The sequence below is a fragment of the Capsicum annuum genome, chromosome 3 (genome assembly GCF_002878395.1).
Source record: "Capsicum annuum cultivar UCD-10X-F1 chromosome 3, UCD10Xv1.1, whole genome shotgun sequence".
Taxonomy (NCBI): domain Eukaryota; kingdom Viridiplantae; phylum Streptophyta; class Magnoliopsida; order Solanales; family Solanaceae; genus Capsicum; species Capsicum annuum.
Window position 1 is genome coordinate 190,842,840 of NC_061113.1, and position 18,458 is coordinate 190,861,297.

The 18,458-nt window shown below is 36.7% G+C and overlaps 1 protein-coding gene across 1 annotated transcript; it reads left to right on the plus strand.

Moving 5' to 3' along the window:
- Positions 1-7,309: 7,309 nt before the first annotated feature.
- LOC107863443 (putative glycine-rich cell wall structural protein 1) lies at positions 7,310-8,740 on the plus strand. Its single transcript, XM_016709354.2, has one exon. It carries the CDS (start codon positions 7,805-7,807, stop codon positions 8,513-8,515), a length of 711 nt encoding a protein of 236 aa, XP_016564840.1. The 5' UTR covers positions 7,310-7,804; the 3' UTR covers positions 8,516-8,740.
- Positions 8,741-18,458: the final 9,718 nt, after the last annotated feature.

Genomic DNA, 18,458 nt, shown 5'->3' on the forward strand with positions numbered 1-18,458 from the left:
CCCCTGTTCCTTCTTCTTCTTCAAAGTCTCCCCCCTCCCCCTCTTCCAGCCCCCACCCCTGCACCCCACTTTTTCTCTTCTTTCTTCTCACCATATCCCCCCCTCCCACCGCCCTCTTTCTTTCTCCTCTTCCAACCCCCACCCCTGCCACGGAAATGCCTCTCCCTCTAATTATTTTTTCTGTATTAACACCACCAATTAACAACCGTAAAGGCTGTTTGCAATAAATTTTCGTAGTGCTGAAAATTAACTATAAGCAAAAATAAAATAAACAAAAAATAATTATATTTAAATGAATCTTGTGAGTACAATTCTTTTATTCTCTTGATTCTTCTCTCCTAAACTTAAAAATGATCTGAGGGCCTTCAGTAGCGTGTTTCTCGAATCATTGGATGATTTATACTCCTAGAGACGTATTTCAATCGTCGGAAATGTCGAAAAGTGTTTTGTTACTTTGAAATAATCTCCGGAAAGAACTCCATTGATTGCTCCTTGCAAGAACTTGATAGTCAATGTTGACGTTGCCAATGCTTGTCAAAGTTTTCTTTTTTGAGTCTTTCCTTTTTTCCTCTTTTTCTAGACTGTTATGTTAGCTTCTATTTGTAGTTGTAGGGGGTAGGCCTAGTTGCTTATGATTGGTCAAAATATGTCACTTTGACTAGTTGTTGAATTTGAATAAGATTTCCACCTCATTTGTACATATGACGGTGTCTCATTGGTCTTGGATTTGACTGGGATGCCACGTCACTTGATGAGTTTGGACTTCAAAGTGAGATAAACCTTGATGAGGAATAAAATGAGCTTATTATTTTTTTTAAGCCCAAAATAATTTTAGACCCAATAAAATATGGATCAAATTTAAATTTGATATGAATTTGATCCAATAAATTTTATGTGTCTACAGACGCCCCTACTTCAAGGTTCGTCGACGTGTAGGCTTACCGAAACATGGCGGTGAGACTTGAAGTACACATGAATGTGCTTTCATTCTTGTGACTTCAAAGGTATTTGTTTCTCATCAGTGCATCCTAGTTAGACCAATACTTGCGAGTGGTCTAACTAATGTTTCCTCTATGAACTTTCATATCGTGAAAGTCTTCGTCAAAGCAACCAACAATTTGTTTGTGTTGATCCTCATTTTTTATCCACAATCGACTACAAACTCGATATTATTTCAAGAGTAAAAAAAAATGACCAACTTGATTTTTTTTTACTCTTCTTGGATATGTATGAACATGAGAAATCACTACCTTAATATTTATTTAAGTAGTTTTTACTTGCACAACAATGTGACTCTCTCAATGTATTTGAATTAAAAGGATCAATACAACCCCCTTACTTGACATATTGCACGTATGAAGTAAAAAAGTTGACTTGAGCTTTTTGTACCAAAGGAAAATATTAACTTTCCTTTTGATTTCATGTACCAAAGAAAAATATCAACTTTTCTTTTGGTTTCATGTATTAAAGTCACCTCCACAGAAATCTCCTAAATATGGTAATTTTTTAATTGATTGGCAATTTGAAATACTCAGGGATTCTTATCTTCTAATTTCACCACAACATTCCTTGTATACATACTAAAAATTCTTCATAGGAGCCTCTATATAAGGAAATGTTATGAAATCACATCAACCACAATCTTTTGAAATCCGTAACCCTTGCAAAGACATCCCTTGGCCTCATTGTGACCATGTATTTGGAAAACACTGCTGGTGCACTCAACCTTTTTGGCAACATTGGTGGACGTCACGCAAAATATACAACCTCCTCGCAACATCGACCGAAGAAGTATATAGAATGTCAACTTCAAACACTCGCAAAGTAAAAATCATATCTGACTGTAGGAATGTCCAAATATTGAACGACTTAGTTCTGAAGATACTAGACTTTTATTGTTGCGTCATATCCAAAAATTAACGTCAAACTCCTTCTGTATTGATGAGAATCAATTTTTGAAGTTGACGTTATAAGCTGCCATGTCGTGATTCCAGATAGTATGTTCGTGATCACTCCTCTTTGCTTCTTTTTTCGTAGGTTCATGAAAAAATGCAAGTGGTGTCCATATCACACCAAACATATACAAACATTGTCCAGATGATTGGTCAGGAACCACTTGAGGCATCATTTTTTGAGTCGCAGTTTTCAATAAGCAACAACTAGGTGCTTCACCCATTTTCTCGAGGATTTGGCGAGCAATATTCCGTCTCACGGCTTGGAAATAGACACTCAGAGCAAATCTTTTCTATTCTTGAAAAGAAAATTTGTACGTATTTCCTTAAATCTCGGCGTAGAAAACTCCTTGCATCTCGGCATAGAAGATCAATGGTTGAAAATCAAATTTCATGCTAATTGACATCGATATCAGCCATGTTGAACTACACTGATGTGTTTCTCCCAATGTTGATCATTCCACATCGAAGCATCGTGCCTTTGGTACCGAAACTTATTGCCAGATTGAAGTTTCACGTAGTTGGCATCAATCTGCATAAAATTGAGAAGCTTCATCCAGTCAACACTGTAGATGTATTCCATCTTCATTTTTTTTTGTGTAGGTTTATGCAAATGGTCTTGATGTCAGACCAAAAAGGTCGACATGATTGATGCTGAACCATTTGGTGCATGACTTCCTTACTGCTTGATAAGAAAGTGACTTGAAATGATGTGATTTCATCCTTGACGACGCTGAAAGTTCCCCTTTTTAGCGTCAGGAGCATGTACTAGGCACACATCCACGTAAATATTTATTCTCCGATGGAAGAAAAAAATATGTGTTGTTTGATTCATAAAAAATGAAATTCAATGTCCTGATACGTATGTTTTATCAACATTACTCAACATCATAATAAATTCCGCATTTTGACGTAGGAGTATCGAAATCAGGAGCCATTTTTTGTGTTGGAAACTAGACTCGTAGAGCTACATCTCAAGTAAGAATTACAATCAGGGTGCACCCAAATAATCTCAGATATTGCCCCAAAATCGATCCTCTAATCTTGGTTCTCTAGTTTAATCAGCTTTGCGCATCATCACGATCAATTCCGTATCTCGATGTAGGAATATCGAAATCAGAAGCCATTTTTTGTGTTGAAAACTAGACTCGTAGAGCTACATATCTCACAAGAATTATAATCATATTGCACCCAAATCGTCCTAGATATTTTCCCAAAATCGATCCTCTAATCCTGGTTCGCTAGTTTAATCAGCTTTACACATCATCACAATCAATTTCATACTCAATGTAGGAATACCAAAATCAGGAGCTATTTTTAGCGTTGGAAACTAGACTCGTAGATCTACATCTCACATGAGAATTACAATCATATTGCACCCAAATCGTCCTAGATATTGCCCCAAAACCGATCCTTTAATCTTGGTTCGCTAGTTTTATCATCTTTGCGCAGCGTCATGATAAATTTTGTATCTCGACGTATGAGTATCAGAATCAGGTGCCATTTTTTTTGTTAAAAAGTATATTCACAGATCTACAACAACATAAAAACAACAATTAATGCCCTTATGGATTTATATAGATACGTCATCAAAGTCAGCTTAGTTCGAAATTTGATGGCCTATTTTGCAACTTTGAGCGGCTATGATAGAAAATTCATAACTTGGCATAGGAACCTTTGAATCATGAGCCGTATTTTTTTTTTTGCAGAGAAGTCTCTAAGATCTACCACATATGTTAAAATAATAGTGAACACCTATATAGATTTATACATATATATTATCGAAATCTATTTTGCCTTGCTGGTCTCTTCACCTTTGCATGTCAGCAGTAAATTTAGCGAAGGAACGTTTATCCTTATGTGATATCTATGTCAATTCAAAGTGTTATTTCCGTGCTCAAATAATGACACACACTTTTCTTCCTTTTTTATTTTTTTAACTCATACGACTGAACTTAGAGTAAAAATACTCTAAGCTGCCTACGTACCTCGGAAGGATCAAGTCATAACGTAGTTCAAGAATGATGAGTTAATTTAATTTTTTAAAAGTTTCTTTTTCTTTTATTTTTCTTTTTTTTTCTTTTTTTTAAAGAGTCTTTCACAGTTTAGACTTATGCGGGCCAGAAGTGACATGCACTTTAAGCTCGTGCCTTAAGGAACATTTTGACTTATAGTTTAGGCTCATGCGTCGAGGAGCATTTTTGACTTGCAGTTTAGGCTCGTGCATCAAGGAGCATTTTTGACTTGCAGTTTGGGCTCATGTGTCGAGGAGCATTTTTGACTTGCAGTTTAAACTCGTGCATCAAGGAGAATTTTGGAGAAGAATTATTGGAATGTAACTTTCCTTCTAACCCTTTGTAATGGAGTATTGTTGCACTTCAGTTTGGTATTTATTGCCCTCATTGTTTGAAGCAGATTTGCACTTGATCTTGTGCCGACTTTTGGAAGTTGGAATTTAGAAGCACTTTGATATTTTTTCTTTTACGGGCGATCCATGTTCAAGTATCCCCCTTGTTACTATTGGAGAGGTCATTGACATGGACTTACTTGTTGCTTTCTTTAGGGTGGGAACCTATATTGGGTCAAAGCTCCTAAACTATAACACGATGATTCCCTCACCTTTTGGTGATGCCATAGAGCAAATGGATTGTAGTACTTTTGAAATTGAACCTTTTATATGGTCCAGTTCGATGCTAACATAATTTGCATCAACTATATCGACATCATCGATAACGATCTTTCCTTCTTGCATTAATGTTATGATTTTTTCCTTCATGATGAAGCATTTTATGGTGTGATAACCAACAATGCGGTGAAACTTCCAGTATTTAGGATCGTCGACTTTGTTTGATTTTTCAGGTCCCTTTGACTTAGGAATTTTAATGATTTCTTTAGTTAGCAACTCGTCAAGAATTTCACGAATATCAGAGTCGGGGAAAGGATATACCTTTGCTTGTAACTCCTTCAAGATTGGTTGATTATTTACTTCTCCCATTTGTTTCTTTGGAGCTTCCTTTTGTAACTTTTATCACATGGAGGCCTTCGTAAAACTCACAGTTGTTGTTATAGATTCCCCAATTCGGTCTTTAGACGAGTCTTTGAATTTTGTGACTTTTTTTCTAGGATAAAAACAGGTGACGCCATTCTATGACTTGCAATACTTAGCTTCATGTCATGAGCACGCGTAGCTAATTCTTTAAAAGTTTGAGGCTTAGTTCCTTGGAGGATATACACAAGGCCCCAACGCATCCCTTGAATGCAAATTTCAATTGCAGAAGTTTCAGAAAGTTGATCCTTGCAATCAAATCTTAATGTTCGCAAATGATTTATATAGTCCACTACAGGCTTATCTTTTCTTTGTCTTATATTTGTCAATTTCATCATTCTGGCTGTATGACGGGTGCTGTAGGAATGATTTAGGAACTGACTTTTTAGTTGCTCCTAACAATCAATTGGTTTAGATTCCAAGTCCGTGTACCAATCAAAGGTGTTTCCTTTCAAAGAGCGAACAAACTACTTGACAAGAAGATCACCATGTATGCCAGCACTGCTATAAATTTTAACAAAATGAGAAATATATTTTCTTGAATTTCCCTTTCCATCAAATTGTTAAAATTTTGGTAGTTGATATCCAACTAGCATTGGTAAGCCCTCGATTCATTTAGAATACGGTTTTAAACAGACTTGTTCAAGTCTTCAATGGTTTGCTCCATCATTGCAAACTTCTCATCCATGTCAACTGCATCAACCATGAAGGTGTTGGCTTTCATTGAAGTTGGAGAATTCATTAAGTCCTCAGATTCTCCAAAGTTGCAGACAGTTTCAGACGGTTCATCTGATAATATAGATGCAAAGTTGCTCCCAGAGGTCGTAGTTACAACCAAAATTTGAGATTTTCTCCCTTTCGTCATCTCCAAAAAAGGTGAAGTATTGGGATCCATCCAAAGCACAACCGTTGAGATTGCATTGATTGATGGGGCCAACAAGTGTGATTTCAGTAGATTTGGCAGTAGTAGACTTCTTGCACGAAACTTCATATATTTTTTCGAAGTCCATTGTAGTAGTTGAATTTGTGATTTTTCAATTTGTAGAAGGAAGAGATGAAGAGCAGAACTGGTCCCATTGGGCGTGCCAAAATTTGTTCGCAATAAATTTTTGTACTGCTGAAAATTAACTGCAAACAAAAATAAAATAAACAAAAAGAATAATTTTATTTAGTACAATCTTGTAAGTACAACTCTGTTATTCTCTTGATTCTTATGATCTGTGGGCCTTCAGTAGCGTGTTTCTCGAATCGTTGGATGATTTGAACTCCTAGAGACGTATTTCAATCGTCGGGCATGTCGGAAAGTATTTTGTCGTTTTGGAATAATCTTCGAAAAGAAATCCGTTGATTGCTCCTTGCAAGAACTTGATAGGCAACGCTGACGTTGCTAATGCTTATCAAAGTCCTCTTTTCTAAGTCCCTCCCCTTTTCCTCTTTTTTCTAGAATGTTATGTTACCCTTATTTATAGTTGTAGGGGGTAGACCTAGTTGCTTGTGATTGATCGAAATATGTCACTTTGACACTTAACGCCTTTTGACTGGTTGTTGAATTTGAATGAGATTTCCACCTCATTTGTACATGTAGCGGCGTCTCACTGGTCTTGGATTTGACTGGGATGTCACGTCACTTGATGAGTTTGGACTTCAACGTGAGATGAACCTTGATGAGGAATAAAATGGGTTTATTATTTTTTTAAGCCCAAAATAATTTTAGACCCAATAAAATATAGATGAAATTCAAATTTTATATGAATTTGATCCAATAAATTTTACGTGTCTACAAAGACACCAATTTAATTTTTTTTTTCCATTAAAATATTATTTCAACCTTTAATTCTAACTCACTCAACGTTTTTAACAATCAAAATTAACAAGGAATTGACAAATATTCTAATTCATTTCTAAAAAGAAGAAAAAAACTAAATTCAATGTCACATGAAAGAATTTTATCAAACTTTTAGAAAGTCTCAACTATATTTGACAATTGGATGAGAAGAAGCCAAGAACTTCCATCTTTAATCTTGTTTCTTGTGATGACAATTTACAAATAATGCACCAACGATGTCTTGGGGGTGGGGGAACGAGGGGGGAGGGGTTGAAGAAGATGAAGAAGATGTTTTCTTATTATATATATATCAACAAGTTCATGAGGGTTTTGGTTAAGAGTGTTCATATTTTTCCTTGGGCAAAACTGTTTAAAAAACAAAGAAAATAAAGCACTGCTGCATCTGCAAAGATTTGAACTTGGGTTGTTGATGCAAAAATGCACACTCTTGACCACTGGACTATGCTTCTCTAGCTTGTCAAGGATGTGCAACAAAATGTATATAACCATAAATATCTATATTTAACTTATATACTCAAAAAAATTATCCGACGAACGAATATTCATTTGACCATCCTTCGTTGGCTGTGGCTCCGCCACTGTTGTGATGTCTTTTCTCTTATTTAAACTGTTCACCTTTTTTTGAAGATGCGTTGAGGAATTGGGTTACCATTAAATAGGTAGACATGGAATTGTCCTAATATGGAGTATAATTTGTGAATTAATGAAAAATAGAGTGGAGCTAGCATAGCCTAAATATGTCCTGCAGATTCCAAGTCACGGGCATATATTACTGTAGCTATGAAGCTGTAATCCATAAGAAGTGTTAATCTCATAATTTACTTCCATGATAAAAGTCTATTTCCACCAACTGTTTATTCTTTTTAGCAGTATAAATACCCTGCCTTAGTACCATTTAATTTGTTCAGTCATCTTTGCAAGTAATATACATACTTTCTGCTTTAGCTTTCCTGCAATAACATGGCTTCCATAACTAGAGCCTCATCACTTACCCTTTTCCTCTCGTTCAATCTCCTTTTCTTTGCCATTGTCAGTGGAACTACTGACTGTTTCTCCTGTCCTTATCCTCCTAGAAATGGTAGTGGTGGCCAGAAGGGTGGTGGCTCTGGCAATGGTGGAGGATCTGGTAAAGGCGGCGGTTCCGGAAGCGGAGGTGGCGGGTCTGGTAATGGCGGAGGTTCGGGAAACGGAGGTGGCGGCTCTGGTAATGGCGGAGGTTCGGGCAACGGAGGTGGTAACGGGAACGGTGGAGGCAATGGAGGTGGCAGCGGAAATGGTGGCGGGAACGGAGGTGGTAATGGAAATGGTGGTGGTAATGGAGGTGGTAGCGGGAATGGCGGCGGCAACGGAGGTGGTAGCGGTAATGGTGGAGGCAACGGTGGTGGTACCGGAAATGGTGGAGGCAATGGAGGTGGTAATGGAAGGTGCCCAAGAGATGCACTGAAACTTGGGGTATGTGCTAATTTACTAAATTTGGTGAATGTAGTGGTGGGTTCTCCTCCAACTTTGCCATGTTGTAGTTTGATCCAGGGGCTGGCGAATCTAGAGGTGGCAGCTTGCTTGTGCACAGCCATAAGAGCAAACATACTGGGACTAAATCTGAATGTGCCGCTGACTCTTAGCCTCATCCTCAATAACTGTGGAATGAATAATACTGGCTTCACTTGCTAAGCGGACGCGTGCAGTTTATTAATTTATCCCCATTATGTTCTTTATTACTATGTCTATCATTTTGTATTAGCTTTGAATAATTCCTTGTTTGTTGTGTTGTGCTAATTATATTGTTTTAAATAAGCGAACTTGCATCATGAAATCAAGCAGGTTCGTGAAGCAGCTGGTTCATATCTGTACTCAAAGGTTTACTGTGATATATGGAGTGTCTTTTTTCTTTTGTAAGAATCTTTATATTTTGGGTTTCATTTGACTGCCTCAGGGTCATAACATGGTTAGATATTAGATCAATTATTTTACTAGGAAAAAGTTGAGAAAGAAAAGTAAGTACTATAATAAAGAAAATGGTTATGAAAGAAAATTTTCTAAGTAACTTGGATCAGTCAAGAGTCAAGTGTAGTGATGAGAAAAAAGTATGCAATTAAAACCTAATGATCATTGTTTGATGGTTATTTGAACGACGATTCTATGAAGAAGGTGCAGATTCCATAGTATCAATAGAGAAATTTCAAAACTTAAAAGAAATGAAGGATGCCTCACCATGCGGCTGTGTCTGGCTATGTTGAGTATATAGAGGAGAATCCACAAAATTTTCTCTGTCTGAACAATACTCAGTACTCACATCTTCCGAGCTATGCACTTTATTCAATTGAAAACAACTTCAAGTTGTATGGTTGATGAATAAAAAGTGGGATTATTTAAGATAGGTTCGTCAGGTTTCTTTGTAGTAATATACTAACTTGTGTTAGGATTTTTACTGAATTTCTGTTTTACTTTGGAAAAGATTTCTTAGTGGAAAGACTTATCGGTAGGAAAAGATGTCTTTCCTACTAGATAATTTCTATTAGATTTATTCTTTCATAGATAAAACGTTTTGTAACTTAGAAGATTTCTCTTCTCATGTCATAACACAATAACATTCACAATTTATCTTTAAAGAGTCTTATTTACGCGAAATTTTCTTTCAAATAGTTTTTATATTTTTTTATTTAGGTTATTAATATGTAGGCCAATTGGCCGAATCATGCCAATAGTATTATGTTTTAATATGTTTTTCTTTATCACCTGAATTATCGTTCAATGGTTTGCAAGTAGCTTCCACATAACGCCCTCTCAATTTCGAACCCAACAAGTAGTATCAAAGTTTACGGTTCAAAAGTCCAATGATTTGATGAGACGAGATTAAAGACGGGTTTAAAGTGGTTTCAGATGAAGGTGCAACTAGTTTTGCGATAATGAAGATCTTTGTCTAGTTATATACGGAGGAGTTTAAAGTATATTTTCAACATTTTTGTTGCTTCATCTTAAAAAATAAAAATAAAATATTTTTAAAATGAATTTTAACCCATAATATTTGAAACTTTATTTTTAACCATGACAAGCAGCAGTGATGGAGATTACACGAAGAAAAAGATGATGATCAATTTTGTCAGAAAATTCAGGCCAAGGGGAAATTTGTTAGGATTTGTCTGAATTTTCTACATTAATCAGATTCTATCATAATTGTATTTTACTTCTGAAAGGATTTTTTAGTGGAAAGGTTTCCTAGTAGGAAAAAATCTCTTTCCTATTAGATTTCTATTACGTTTATTCTTTGTTAGAGCAAATGTTTTGTAACTCTATAAATAGAAATTCTCTCTTTTCAAGTCATAACACACTGATATCCACAATGTAATCTTTAAAGAGTACTTCTTCCGTTTCATAATAAATAAATTGTTGTATTTTAGCACACATATTAAAAAAAAAGTATTAAAGACATAAATTTAACACAATTTTCCATTTTTACCCAAAAAAAAAAAAGTTGACCTTGTAATACCTTTTCAAAAGTTAATTGATTGTTAAATCATACGGGCAAATTTAGAAAAAAATTCAATGATTCACTTATTTTGAAACACAAATAAATACCCCAACAATTCACTTATTCCGAAACGGAGGGAGTATTATTTAGGGGATTTTCTCTCAAATAGTTTTTATATTTTTTTTATTTAGGTTATTAGTATGTAGGCTAATTGGTTGAATCATATCAATAGTATTATGTTTAAGCATGTTTTTCTTTGTCATCTGAATTATCGTTCAATGATTTACAATTAGTAGCTTTCACATGACGCCCTCTTAATTTCGAACCCAACAACTTCTCGTATCTTTTTCTTTTTGGAGCATAAAACTTAAAAACGCCCAAATCCACCTTGAGCCTTAAATCTGTACCTTATACAGCTTAAGCTTACTCAATCCATTACAAAATGATAGTTAGGATTTCTATGTTAGCCCCAAATACTAATATGGGTTGTGGTGTAGTGGATGAGGCTGCTCCACCCTTAATCAGAAGTCGAGGGTTCTCCTCTATTGGGAGCGTTGCCACCTTAATGGGTTCTGCAACGTTTGATACGGATTAGTCGGGGCTCCAATGCAGGCAGCGAACACCGGACACCGGATGAAAAACAAAAAAAAACTCCCAAAATTCATTGAAGTGAGACCGGTAAATTGCCACTACATGTTTTTTGTGGCGATTTTGGAGTTGTTAGTACCTTCAAACCTGAATGCTATTTTGTGGCGATACATGATATTATTGCCACAAAGTACACACGCATTAGCGACTAAACTTGCCATAAAAAGTAAACACAACGGTCACTAAAAAGGTTTCACAAAATGAGGATTTAAGGTAAGTGGCCAATAAAAGAAAGAGATAATTTTAAATATGTACAATAAAGTAATTAATTTATAAATAATATGATCATGTTTTTTAACCAAAAAGAATAGTCAAAAAAATATATTAGACTAAAAAAAAAAAGGTTACAAAAAATATAGTCAAATGTATATTCACTAGCTTACTTTTTCTACTCGTGTTGGGAGCTTTCATTCAACTCGGGGAATCTACTATTGTTGTGGTATGGTTCAGCGTCAACCTTTTGCACTATCATTCTTATTTTGTACTTCATAATAATGTATTCTTATTTTGTAATATAATTTAACCAGGACACATTGCTATAGACCCTGAAATATTAACATAACTCAGGCTAATTTTCTCCCTTAAAGGATCATTGAAAATAAATGAAAAAAGAAACGGACATGGAGAAAATCCTATATGTGAAAGAACATGAATATTCCACCTAAACCTTAATCGAATAAGTAACACAGGATATTATACGTTTAAAATTAAATGGATGCATTTATATGCAATGTCAGACATTATTGTTACCAGTTTATTACCGCCACCACCACCAGCATATCCAGGAAAATCCCACAAAGTAGGGTCTGGGGAAACCAACCTCGTGGAGGTAGAGCGGCCGTTGCTGAAAGATTCTTAGCTCAAATAAAACAAATCAAAATAGTAATGAAAAGAATAATGACAAAGAAGAAAACATGGAAACTAATAGGAGCGTAGTGCAGAATGTATAGGAGCAAAATAGTGTGATGACCTAAGCATAATAATCAACAGATGGTGTGATAGATATCAAAAGCTACCTATTTATTACCCCAGAAGCATTTTTAAGTAGAAACTGAGTGATTAGACCAAAGGACAGACCAAAGAACACAAGTGAAAGAAAATTATAGTTAAGTGAAACACCCTAGTTTCTGGACCTTAGAAAATTTCCTAAATTCTGATCTCTGGACCCAATACGACTCATGGGTACGAGATGTATGTTGGGGTATGGGTAGTATGGTCCGGTTGTATACTGACTAGTATTGGTTTATGGGATGAAGTTTGGTTACTAGAAAGGGTACGACTTAGGGGTACGAGTCGTATTGGTGGTTACAGATCTTTTCATTTCTTAACTTAATCTAAGACTTTGTTACTTAGGTTGGATCTGAGTACGAGTGGTTCACCATGATCTTTAATCTAGGGTACAAATCGTACCAGGTACTTGTATGGTAGACAATGTTCGATCCTCCTAGTATTTTATTCTGCATGGATACGGATCGTATGTTGTTGGTATGACTTGATTGGATAAGTCGTATACTGGACAATGTTAAGTCCAAAGGTGGAGGTTTAGGATACGAGTGATGGATACCGATCGTATTGGGAGGGTACGACTCGTGATGGTCAGTCGTATCCCTATGATGAGATTTTTGGTGCAACTTAAGTGGGTGTATTCTGAAATTTTTCCACTTATCCTAATAGGGTCCCACAACTTCTGACCTACTTGGGAGGTTATTTATCCTATCATTCTTTTTATTAACACTTAGAAACTCTTCCTAAACACTTCATAATTCTCTCAAGAGCTTTTAGGCAAGGGGAGCTAGAGTTTCAACTAAAGGATTAATTTTGAATTTTTCATCAAGAAAAGTTTTAAGAGAAGTAATCTCATTTGTAACATGACCAATCATTAAAATATCATCAACATAAACAATCACAAGAATAATAAAAGAACTAGATATTTTCTTAAAGATAGAATAGTCATTGAGGCTCGAAGTGAAACCCCCAAAAAACAAAGCCTCAAATAGCTTGGAGTACCACTGCCTAAAGGCTTGTTTGAGGACATATAAAGATTTTATTAACCTGCACACCAGCCGACCAAAGTATAATACCCCATACTTTTCCTAGCTAATTTCATCTAAAGAATACCTAATATTAGCTTCTAAAGTGAATGGTGAATATTACACGAGGAATTTTCAATATTTTCACTTTTTGTCATGTGAGAAATTCAATAAGCTTTTCATCGGTATAAGATTTTCCCAAATCCGATAATCGGGTCAGAAATTATGACTATTTCAAGTTTCCGTCGTAAAACAGCGTCATATTAGTCAGTGGCGCGCCGCACCACAAGAGGAAATGACATTTGGAAAATTCCAGTAGGGGTCCGCAATTATGGCGCATCGCGCCAGGGCCAAGTTCAGAATTATCCTTTTTCCAGTGTCTCAGTGCGAACTCCCCCTTGTCGTGTTAAAGTTCCAGATCACAAAGGAAGGGGCAACGTGATGGCTCCACGTCGTGCCATCTCTCAATTTTGGGAAATTTTTACTGAAATTAAATGACACATCCAGGATTAAAAGGGTCAACTTCCCACCCCTATTTAAGACCTTTAACATGTGATTCAACCACTTTCACCCAAAATATACTAGTTTCTATCAAAAACCTCTCAAGAACAACCTAGGGCTTTTCATAGAAGATTCAGAATCAAAAACTTCCTCCATCAATCTTCATGAAATCACGAATGAAGGTATGCCTAGTGTTCATTCATAGACTCCTTTTGTCCATGAAGACAAAGAATCTCTTTTCTAAGTTTAAGTTTATGGGTTTCTTTATAAATTTCATGTTGGGTTTATTTTGTTTATGTTGAGAATGATCAATTGAATTCAAATTCATGTTGGGTGATCAATTTTATGTGGAATTGATTTGTATAAGCGTATATTTATGTGAACCTATGAATAAACCCTAGATGATGAAATTAGAGATAAATCATAATATTAATTGTTGTATAATGTTGTCTACATATACTACGCCTACCATGTGTTTGATTAAATGCCTAGGTGAAGGAACAATGCCCAACTAGTATGATGTCATGAAATCCCCATGTATGTGCAAGTTATGCCTATCATATTTTTGATGGAATGCTTCTATAAATGTATTATGGATTATGATGTTAGTTATATATTCAAGTAAGTGATGCTTGGTCAGTTTTCCCTCCATTGAGTCCTGGGGGTACTTGTACCTAAAATATTAGTTGTGTGCCTAGAGCCATGTCATGTTTCCATGATACTCTCAGTCAGGCTATGAATCCTTAGACTTCAGATAGTCTTATGACTCAGGAAATCTCTATGATCACATGAATTCAGTCAGATATCAGTAATATTCCGTTAGTCAACGGAATTTAGTAACTCAGTCCATATTCAGTTCAGTAAATTATGTTCAGTGTCTATTTAGATGGGAGTAGAAATTAGCACCGAGTGAACCCAAGGATGGGAAATCACCTGTTATATTAGGGTGTGATTCTTAGAAAAAATCCTTGTATTCCATAACTATGTAGCCAGCATAGGTTAAGACATCATAGCCTTCTATATAATGATAGATGAGGTGGCTTAGCCTGCTATATGAGGGTTCCCACCATTCTCACTAGAGTTACTTGTTATATTAGGGTCACTCACATGATGTCCTTACCAGTGGCGCGGTATTGACACCCTTCCAATTAGGGCATAGATTGGACCCCAATTCAGCTATAATGCATTATTTGGGACATATCAGTTAGATGACTACCTCCCATAGTCTCAGTAATAGAACTCAGATAGTTCTTCAGATTTCAAGACTGTCAGATACAGTCAACTCAGATAGTTCTATCAGATTTAGGACTGTCAGATATGGTCTTTAATGTTATCAGTTATATTCAGATTCAATAATCATGTTATCACAGTATTAGTGTCAGTTGTTATGTCTCATGCATGCATTCTCACATGCATAATAGTTAGTCAGTTATTATTATTGTTCATGCATATGAACCCCATGCATTCATCCTACCTCACATGCATACCAGTACATTCAAAGTACTGACGCATTTGCGCTATGGTGTCTTATACCATAGGTTCAGAGCACGAGCTCCAGATCAGCAGTAGATTCCAGTTTCAGCAGTCAGAGTTAGAAGTGAGTCCTCATTATTCAAGGACATGATTATTTTCTATTATCTCATTAATTAGCTTATTAGTTGGACTTAGTTGGGGACATATCCCATCAGCTCCTTACTTAGACAGTTCAGTCAGTTAGAGCCTTTCTAGACAATCATGTTTCAGATATCAATATTTTTAGTTTTGTTTAGGGTATTCTAGTACCCTACACAGATGTTATATTATTCACATTTTGTTCAATTTTGAACCTATGGCCTTTTAGTTCATGTTTCCATATTATTCAGTATTTTATGTAGTATACAGGCACAGGTATCAGCCATAGGTTAGCTTGTGGTCCTTTGGGGTCATGAGCATCATGTAGCATTCCGAGTATCAGATTTGGGGCATTACAAACTTGGTATCATAACCTATGGTTTAATAAAGTCCTGGGATATCTGAAAGCTGTATCTAGTAGAGTTTTCTGCATGGGTGTGCTGCGCGCCACATTTATGTACAAGAGGCTATAAGATGTTTTAGGAACAATTTCCCCTCTTTTAGTATTCATGTCATGACAGTGAGCTTAATCTCAAGTCAATCTCTCAGACTAATCCATTTCTCTCTTTCTTCTACAGAACATGCCTTCTAAAAGAAGAAACGAAAATCTGTCAGCCCCTCCAAAGATCCTTTGGGCATTCATGTTTCTCATGTGGAGTTCAGGGCCACATTCACTACTCTTGCTAAGTCAGTTACTGTTCAAAATGAATGACCAACAATCATTCTGGCCAAACTAGTGGCCAACTCAGTCGCAGTTAGGATTCGAGACTTCACCCGAATGAATCCTCTATCCTTTCTCAGGTTAAGATAGATGAGGACCCTCAGGAATTCCTAGATCAGATGCAGAAGGTGACAGACATCATGGGGTGAAAACTGTTCAGAGTGTTGAGCTAGCTGCTTATCAGTTGCAGGATGTTGCTCACACTTGGTTCAAGCAGTGGAAGTCAGAGAGGGTAGATGATATAAGGCCAGTTAAGTGGGAGAATTTTACGTCTGCTTTCCTCGATAGATTCTTTCCCCCAGAGCTTAGGAAATCTAAGGTGTTAGAATTCATCAACCTCAGGAAGGGCAATATGAGAGTGAAAGAGTATTCTCTTAAGTTTACTCAATTAGCCAGATATGTCCCTCATGTGGTTACAGATAACAGGGCAAGGATGAGTAAGTACGTTTCAGGGGTGAATAATAGAGTGGTTAATGAGTGCAGATCTGCCATGCTAAATAGTGACATGACTTTAGCCAGGCTTATAAATCATGCTCAGTAGATTGATGATCAAAAGATTAAGATGAGGGAGAAACAGAATAAGAGGGAAAAGATATATAGTTTCAACTTCGCTCAGCCTAAGTCAGATGAAGGAAAACATTCTCAGTTTCATCCTAAGTCATTAGTTCTAGCTCCTTCTACAGCCAGTGCTCTAGTTCCTAAGTTCAGAGAGGGTAACAAAGACAGAGCACCAGACTTTAAGTCCCAGGGCAGTGTTAGCAGTTCCCGTACCTATTCTCTTTGCCAGACTTATGGCAAGCACCATCAGGGTATTTGCAGAGATGGAAGTGGTATTTATTTTGAATGTGGGAAGCTAAGCCACAAAATCAGAGACTATCCTCAGGGTCAACAGAATCGCTCCTCAGCTCAGTCTGGTTACCCAAATCAACAGGGTGCCACCTCCAGTGCTACTAGTGGGCAATGGCCAAATCGTTTCTATGCTCTTTAGTCCCGATAGGATTAGGAAAATTCTCCTACTGTAGTTATTGGTACGTTATAAATCTTTTATGTGCATGCTTATGCTTTGCTAGATCCAGGAACTTCTTTGTCTTTTCTTACTCCTTATATAGCAGTCGGTTTCAGAATCAGTCTCAAAATTCTAGTAGAGCCCTTTTTAGTCTCTACCCCAGTGGGTAAAACCATTATAGCCTGGTGGGTATACAGGAACTACCTGGTTATGATATCTCAGAAAGTCACCTCATCAGACTTAGTCGAATTAGAGATGACTGATTTTGATGTCATTCTCGGAATGGATTGGCTTCATTCCTATAATGCCGTAATTAACTGCAGAAATAGAATAGTCCAGTTTTAGTTTCCAAATAAACCCATCCTAGAGTGGAAGGGTAGTGTGTCCGCTTTCAGAGGTCAGCTTGTTTCCTACCTTTGGGCATGGAAAATGATATTTAAAGGATGCGTCTATCATCTTGTTCGAGTTAAGGACACTAGTTCCAAAACTCCCAGTCTTGAATCAGTCCCAGTAGTGAATGAATATTTAGATGTTTTTCCCAAAGATCTTCCAGTAATTCCTCCCGAAAGAGAAATAGACTTTGGTATTGATCTTCTTCCAAATACTCAGCCTATCTCTATTCTGCCATACAGAATGGCACTAGCAGAACTCAGAGAAGTGAAAGAACAATTTAAGGATCTCTTAGATAAGGGATTCATCAGGCCCAGTGTTTCCCCGTGGGGCGCTCCAGTATTATTCGTGCGCAAAAAAGACGGTTCTCTTAGGATATGTGTAGACTACCGTCAACTCAATAAGGTCATGGTCAAGAACAAGTATTCTCTTTCCAGAATCGATAAATTGTTTGACCAACTTCAGGGTGCCAGTTATTTCTCTAAGATAGACCTCAGATCCGGCTATCATCAGCTCAGAGTTAGGGAATGTGACATTTCGAAAATAGCTTTCCGCCCCCGGTATAGTTACTTCGAATTCTTAGTTATATCATTTGGTCTTACCAATGCCCCAGGCACTTTCATGGACTTGATGAACCATGTGTTCAAGTAGTACTTGGACATATTCGTCATAGTCTTAATAGATGATATCCTGGTCTATTCCGCAGTGAGTGCGATCATGCAAACTATCTCAGAATAGTACTTCAGACTCTCAAAGATCATCTATTATTTATCAAATTCAGTAAGTTCGAATTTTGTCTAACGTTAGTAGCATTTCTTGGTCACATCATTTGCGGTGATGGCATTAGAGTAGATTCTCAAAAGACCGAAGTAGTAAGAAACTGGCCTCGCCCTATCTCTCTATTAGATATTAGGAGTTTCTTAGGTTTGGCTGGATATTACAGATGGTTTGTTGAGGGATTTTATTTTATTGCATCCCCTATGTCTAGATTGACTCAGAATAAAGTCAAGTTTCAGTGGTCAGATCCTTGCGAGAAGAGTTTTTAGTAGTTAAAGACTCGACTTACCTCAGCTTCAGTTTTAGCTCTTCCAAATAGTCTAGATGGGTTCGTAGTGTATTATGATAAATCCATAGTAGGTTTGGGTTGTGTCCTCATGCAGCTTAGTAAGGTCATAGCCTACACCTCTAGACAGCTTAAACCCCATGAGAGGAATTATCCTACTCATGATCTTGAGTTA